Source organism: Ipomoea triloba, chromosome 5 (assembly GCF_003576645.1).
Source record: "Ipomoea triloba cultivar NCNSP0323 chromosome 5, ASM357664v1".
NCBI lineage: Eukaryota > Viridiplantae > Streptophyta > Magnoliopsida > Solanales > Convolvulaceae > Ipomoea > Ipomoea triloba.
The window spans coordinates 1,672,462-1,680,084 of record NC_044920.1 but is presented as its reverse complement, the minus strand read 5'-3'; the positions used below and the strand labels follow the sequence as shown (position 1 = coordinate 1,680,084).

Here is a 7,623-nt window from a genome sequence, read left to right as displayed (position 1 = left end):
AGTTTAAAATAATAGCTTATTTTGAAATGCTTATCCAACTAGCATTTCAAAAATGATAAGCTTTTAACATTTCTTTCGTTTTTAAATCTTTTTTATTTACAAAAATGACACAATTTACCCTTCTTTAATCAAAACCATAATATCTAATTTTTCCTAAAATCTAATATTAACTCAAAAAAAAAAAAGGGCCACAAAGTATCCAATAATCTTTAGTGGTAGAGAATTCAGTCAAATAGTCTTTGTCAATTCAGTATATTCTACTCTTATAGCTTCATTTCTTGCATTCGGTATGTGAGTTCTTAGTACTGTTGTAATAACACTGGCCAGAAAAATTCAAAAAAAAAAAAAAAAAAAAAAATTGAAGCCAGAAATGCCCTTCTAGAACTACACTAATCTGAGCAGTTAACATTCTTGCAGATCTTCAAAAGGGCATCAGATCAGTAGATTAAAAGAGTAAAGAAACAAGAAAAACTTCACATTCATTTACATCTCAGACAACATATACCATGCCAACCTCAAGAAGGGACACTGGGGGGACTTTAAGTGATACATCTGGTCCTCTGCAGTTTCTCTTCAGGAGATTGTACCCAAAGTTGATGGCTAATCTCTTGAATATGGATGAGCCTTGCTTTGTTCTTACATGTGAGTGCCCGAGAATGAAGGCGATCCCGGCTTCTCGGGCTTCGTGGAGATCTCTCAGCTCCTCTTGAAGCTGAATGTCCATTTCTTGGTGTGAGTGTGAGTCTTGTTCTGAGTCATCAACAGCAAATCTCACCCTTTTCTCTGCTGCTGCTGCAGTGGTTGGTTGCATCTCGATGATGTCGGTTAGGCTCTCTGCGGTGGGGAAACCGAAGGATACGCTCTCGGGTTGGGCGGTTTCCTCGATTTCAAAGGCGGGTGTGCCTGGGAAAGCCATGGTTCCTATCACTGCTAACCGGTATTCGCTTGATGATGCGCCAGAACGAGAGCCATCGTCGTCGTTTGGTGAGGTGATGATCCCGTGCGTCTTGTACCAGTCGTAGCGGATGAAATCAGCGAGCTTGCTGACAAGTTCGGTCTCAAAGAAGTCTACATCCTGGTGAACGTCCCGGTAGCCATATCGCACGATGCACCTGTAGGAGCGGTGGGAGGGAGGTCCAACGCGCCCCACGAGGTAGCGCTCTGCCGGGGGGATGAAAGGGACGGGCACAGCTTTCACACACACGAAAACCAGCACACGATGGAAGGCAGGGAGGTTGGTGACGAAACGAGAGAAGTTCGCAGGGATCCCCGAGGTCAGATCGCTGAACACAATGCCAATGCCAGGGACTCGAGCAATGCCAAGGCTCGGGCCTAAGGCTAGCAGCCAATCTAGCGAAACCTTGTTGTGCAGATCATATTCATATTTCTTGATCGTGGCGTAGTGCCAAACAAACATGACAGTTACCAAAATGAGGGCGAGGAGGATCGGTAGCCAAGCGCCCTCGAGGAACTTGATCACAGATGCAGAGAAGTAAAGCAATTCAATGGATCCAAAGAAAACGAGAAAGACAAGCGCAAGAATTGGAGGCTTGTGCCAACACAGGACGATAACCAACGAGGTTAGACAGGTAGTCACCAGCATGACTGCCATCAACGCTAACCCTGCAACATATGTAACAGTTCCTCGACGTTGAGCATAAAATAGGCAAAATGTCCTATAGGTTCCAACGATTCAAAGTGAGTCAGCGATATAGTACCTGATGCATTTCCCAAATGTTTCGTGTCCCGGAACCCGATAGTCACAGCAACACAAAGGATCATGAGAATCCAATTTATCTCCGGGATGTAGATCTGCCCATGTACTTTAGCAGAGGTGTGAACAACCTTAACTCTTGGAAAACAACCTAGTGATTGACTCTGGTTGATAATCGAGAACGTTCCACTGATGATTGCCTGACTCCCAACGACAGAAGCAAGAATGGCTATAATAAGAACCGGCCACCTTACACTTCCTGCAATTTCGAGAAATTTATAATGATTTTGGACAGCCCGAGAGCGAAACTATGATCAATTATTCAAAAAAGAACTAGTTTGAAGCAAACTTAATACCTGGAACAGACAAATAGAAACTAATCTCGTGCATGTTGTGATGATGCCTTGACAAAAACGCTGCTTGGCCCATATATGCCAATATAAGCGCTGGATAAACCAGAAAGGTGAATGCGGTCTGGAGTAGAAAATAAAGCAGAATCAAGTTAGGACTCGGGACGATACAAAATTTTCAGCATGGACTTTAAATTGTCAAAAGCAACCAAAAAAACCTGAATTGCAGCATACGAGAAGTGGCCGAGGTCAGCGAACATTGCTTCAGATCCTGCAATTAGTTGAGGATATTTTGAGAATAACAGCAGCCGAAACGATATGAACAATATTCGTGTAAATGTAGTACACATGCAAATAAGTTCTTTTAAATTATCATTATCAGAAACGTGATGGCAAATGATGAAATGAAAATTTACGAGTTTCATGCTTGTTACAGATGTTCAAACTGGTTTGCAACGAATACTATTTCAGATATCCTGGGATGCAGTCTCAATTTAGCCCATGAACATCCAAGTCTTCGAGATTTTACCTGTTATGCACAAGAGAATTCCTCCCAACGACATCCATCCATCTTTTCTAGTCTTCTTTAAGAACTTGAACATGTAGTACGGGGAAAGCGCCTTGTAAACGTGTGGATTCCAAGTGAGGATATTGTACAATCCGAGCCCACTTATGCAGATTAACCAAGATAACACGATCGGTGCAAAACAAAAGCCAATGCGGTGTGTGCCATAATGCTGTAACGCAAATAGGCACACTAATATAACGCAAGTTATCGGAACCACTGCATCTGAAATGTAAAATTTACAGATATGAGTAACTCCGAACATCTGAAACACTTCGTTTTCCATTGCCATTGCTTTGTATAGAAGACTATATAATATAGATATTATGAGGAAAAGCTTACATTGGTGGTGATCCTTGGACATGTAGAACTCGAGCCCAGAAACCGCAGAGAAAACTACAGCATGATAAATAACGCATCAACGATGATAGAAAACGAAATTTACATTCCAAGACTCGAGTGATACTAAACTCGAAGAGTAATACCGGATATGGCGGGAGTAAGCAGTCCATCTCCGATGACCATACAAGTGCCAAGGAGCACCAAGATTAGCAATGCCGTGTGCAGGAATTTGTACTTCTCGAGCACCAACTTCACCCTCGAAACCTTATTGTTTCTCTCGGGAGGTTCCTCGCGTTTATACGTGGAAAGGGCTTCATCGGAAACTTGTCTATTTGGAAGAAGGCTTACTTTGGCATGCCTGCATATCAGGGAATAAAGAGCGAAAGTACCACCTGCAACAGAAATCGCATGATTTTTTGTTCCGTAGTCAAATAGTGAGGATACGGTAATGGATAACTATTTAGGGCAAGCAATTACCCTCTCCATTGTCATCCGCTCGGAGGACTATAAACACATACTTGAATAACGGGACAAGAGTTAAAGTCCAGAAAACAAACGACATAACCCCGAAAATTTCTTCATTAGTATCCGAGTGCTGAATGTCTTCCGCAAATGTGCTCTTGAAGACATAGAGCGGGGAAATGCTGAGATCCCCGTAAACGACACCAAGACTTTGATAAGCTAGGATCAGTGTCGTCTTCCAAGAATTCTTCTGCCACAAAAAAAATACAATGTAATTTTCGATATGCATAGCATCAGATTAGCAAACACCGAATGGTAACCACAACACTACACTTACCTTTGTGGTGTCCCAACACTTCCCATGTTCAAGATCCATATCTATCCCGATATTCCTATGTACCGAATTGTAGATTGCTGTCAAAGAGACGACAGGTTTGTCAAAACAAAAGGAGTTTCCACAGAGGACTCGAGGCAGTGAGTGTTAGACGACCATCTCAAATTGCCCTATAAAAAGGGCCGACTTCTACCCTCGACAAAATCAAAGACACAAGGAAGACATATTGGCCTAGAAATTCAAGAAGTCCACATGGCATATTTGTTTCTTCAATTACGGATTTACGGCACTAGGGCAAAATGCAGCTCAAGCAAATTCTTACAGCTACCATACCTAATTCCTTAAACCACACAGTACACTTACACCCAAAAAAAAACTCGATATTGAAGGGAATTGAAAGCTGAAACTCATCAATTTTAGCTCTGGGTTTCTTTCTTTTGATAATTATCGGAGGGAATCGATACCCCAATCCACATCTCAATCAATCAAGAAAGGGATTGCCTAACCAAACTGGGAAAACTGGTGGAATAACTACAGCACTCTTTCCACTTTACCAGATACCATTACACTAACACACAACATAATAGAGATAGAGAAAGGCAGAAGAAAACAAGAAAATGTACAGAGGGGTGTTGGATTGGAGAGTGAAAGCCAAAAGTACATGATTCAACAGCAAACAAATCATACCAAAAGTTTGAGCCCACAGAAATAAATGCCATTTTAAGGACAAAGACACAAAAGATATTACCCAATATCCATACATACATACATACATGTATAATATACCCTCAGCTGTATAGTATAGGTGTACGCGTTTATGCAGCAGTGATGAATAGACTGCCAAACTTCTACCTACCTCTACTGCCAGAAGATTGAGATAACACATGCATTTGTACTATATTCAAACTGGCAAATTGGCAAAATGGCAAAAAGGGTCTTATTAAACATGAGCTGGGCTAATTGCAATTGACCCAAGCAAAACAAAAGCATACAAATTTCAAAGATTTAGGATGCAATGAAACACAAGAAACTATAAACTAGACCCTCTTCTACTCTCAAGAATCAACAAATTTTGGGTAATGCCAAATTCATCAGAACCATAAAGTTTCAAGGAAACGACTATTGACCTTCTTGATTTGAATCGGTCTGATCTTTCCTCGACTAGATTCACAACTGTGAGATTTATCTCGTGCACTCCTCGAGCAGTGGCTGTGGGTTTTCCCAAAAAGAGAATAAAGAATCAAGGAATTTACCAGAAATTGAAGCTTTTTTTGAGCTTAAGAGCACACCCCAGGGCAAAAATGGCTGTTTGGATTCAAGAAAACCAAAAGCTGAAGCTAAGAACAGTAGAAATCATCAATATCAGTAGCAGTAACGTGTAGACTACATTCCATATAGGAGTTCCACGTGATAAGCACCGGGACCCTTTTCTTCAACCACCATTGCTGGCTAGTCCCTTTCACGGGTCACAGCTTCAACGTTTGCCCCATTTTTTTTTCTTTCCATTTTCAAAGCATAAAAGCTAAAAAGGGCACTCTTTTTCCATATTTCTGCAACTTGTCTTTTCTCAGCCTTCAAACTTTTTTACAGATTCTTTTCCTTTTCCTCTCTCTCTTTCTCCATTTTCAAAATGCTTCAAGCTTGTGTGGCATTCCACTGGAAAATGACCATTATTCAAAGCCCAATCTAGGTGGATTCTATCAAGAAAATGGGGCCGCCATTTTCAACCATAAATGTTCAGTTGCCAAACCTTTCACATCCGCCATCATTAAAACCTAATAACTGTTGGAAACAGTTCATTTTTGACACAATTATTTCACTTGTAATAATTAAATAATTGAAAAATAATCATAAATTATTACCTTACTGATAAAAGATAATGTCCCATCATAACTAATAGCAAGCCTCTGAACACTGATATCTGCCAACACATATCAAGATGTACTCTTTATCTTCTTGAAGTTCTGGAAATATTTTTTTTTTAAATCCATCTTAAACTACTAAAATTAGGTGGGATTTTTCCTTTTAAAAAACATATATTTGAACATAATAGTGGGTAAAAGGTTGCATTCCACTTCAATTGTCAAAGATAATCTTAAAAAAACACCAATTTTGCCCCCTAGACTAGTTCAAGTGGACATTACCTAATTTAAAGTAGCCACTTTAACAGAAGAGTAAGCGTTCGACTCCCACCAAAATCTTGAATCTAAGGTTCTTTAAGTTATAGTTTGGGACTTTTTTATTTTCTAAATTGATAAAAGCGTGGAGATGATCTCCCGTGCGAGTGACTAAAAGATTCTTGAACTACTCGTAATTTATCTCCTCTAATGAAAAATTATAAATAATTTAACCTAGGTTGAGAAACTTGAATTGTGTTTGGAAAACAGAAAAATGAATTCTGAATAATAATTCTGAAAAATTAGTCATTTTTTCAGAAATCATTTTCATTTCTAGTGTTTGGTTATATTCAAGAAAATTGTATTTTTGTACTTGGTTCATTTTCTAAAAAATAAAAAAAATTGTATAATTAAAATTTTAATTGTTGTTAACTAAAAAAAATTGACAATGGCTATATTTTGCCAAGCTATTTATTTTCAAATAACAAACAAAAAAAAGTATTGGTTTTTACTGTTTTCCGACAAAAAGCAGTACAAACCAGACTGTTTTCGTCGAAAATAAGTAAAAAACTAGACTAGTTTATGTCCAAACTAGTTTCCGACGGAAACCAATTTAGTTACTACTGGTTTTTGGTTTGTAATCGTTTTCGATGAAACCAGTCTGGTTTGTACTAGTTTCTGATGAAACCAGACTAGCTTGTACTGATTTCCGGTAGAAATCAGTCTAGTTTCGTCAAAAATCAATCAAAGTAGAAAGCGAAAGATGGCGGAACAAAGTCGTTGAAACATTCTCAAAAGTAGCTAGGAAGAAGAAGCAATTGGATTCAGAAAATGACTTCTCCTATAAAAAGGACAAGTCATTTTCCAAAAAAAAAAAAAAAAAGCTATTTTTTTCTTTGATTAAGAATTATTTTTAGTTAATTTCAATTTTTCAATCCTCTCCCAAATACTAAAAATGAAAAATAATTTTCAGAAATTATTTTACGTGTTTTTAAACACACCTTAATATATATTTTTAAATGAAACAAAACAATTTTATAATGGTATGAAGACAAATACAGAAGTGCCCATCTGACAACTGAGACCACTGCTCATTAATTCATTATCCCAAATTCCCAGTGCGCTCATGCCGGCCTTTTAATTGTTTCAATTCTTTAATATATTTTTGTTGGATCAACAACACATTTTTTAATGTCGGCATTTGATAAGTTTCAACGCAGATTCAAAGAAACGTCTCAAAAGGATCGAAAGACACAAACTTTTGGAATATATGGGGGAAATGGGATCTGGGGAATGGCGAGAATTTTTGGGGCATTTGAGGAGGATTTGGAATGTTGCGACTTTAAGGATATTTTTTAATGACAATTGTGTTGGGATGATAGATAGTGAACAGTTTCGATTAAAATAACGTTAATTCATTGAAGAGGATAATTAATCTATTAAGCGTGGAAAAGACGAAAAGATGAGAGGTCATAATAATGGTTGAGTTGTTGTACGCTAAATGCGTGTAGGGATGCAGCGAGAGAGGAAGAAACAGAAAGACAGAAATGTTGGCAGATGTCACGGATAGAGATTGAAGGGTTGGCACGGCGCTGGGTCCCCCCCACTGTGTTGCCTTTGGACTATGGAGTCTACAGATTCTTCACACTATATCATGATTTAGTGGCATTTCAACTAACCTAGATTCAGAATCAAAATTAAAAATTTAAATTAAATACTTAATAATTATATTTAGAGTT

At 38.4% G+C, this 7,623-nt stretch overlaps 1 protein-coding gene across 4 annotated transcripts; it reads right to left on the bottom strand.

Annotated features, from left to right (window-relative positions):
* Window positions 1-385: 385 nt before the first annotated feature.
* On the bottom strand, window positions 386-5,540 carry LOC116019929 (potassium transporter 2-like). Of its 4 annotated transcripts, none has more exons than XM_031260321.1 (10): window positions 4,895-5,538; window positions 3,771-3,847; window positions 3,449-3,683; window positions 3,115-3,363; window positions 2,972-3,025; window positions 2,594-2,854; window positions 2,283-2,335; window positions 2,071-2,188; window positions 1,719-1,973; window positions 386-1,623 (listed from the first exon to the last, which is right to left on the bottom strand). In XM_031260321.1, the coding sequence occupies exons 2-10, from the start codon at window positions 3,807-3,809 to the stop codon at window positions 491-493; spliced, it is 2,397 nt and encodes a 798-aa protein (XP_031116181.1). In that variant the 5' UTR covers window positions 3,810-3,847; window positions 4,895-5,538; the 3' UTR covers window positions 386-490. The 4 variants fall into 4 exon arrangements, with proteins under 4 accessions (XP_031116181.1, XP_031116183.1, XP_031116182.1 ...); XM_031260323.1 differs by having other exon boundaries at window positions 491-1,623; window positions 3,449-3,680; window positions 5,021-5,540; XM_031260322.1 differs by having other exon boundaries at window positions 491-1,623; window positions 3,449-3,680; window positions 4,895-5,539.
* Window positions 5,541-7,623: the final 2,083 nt, after the last annotated feature.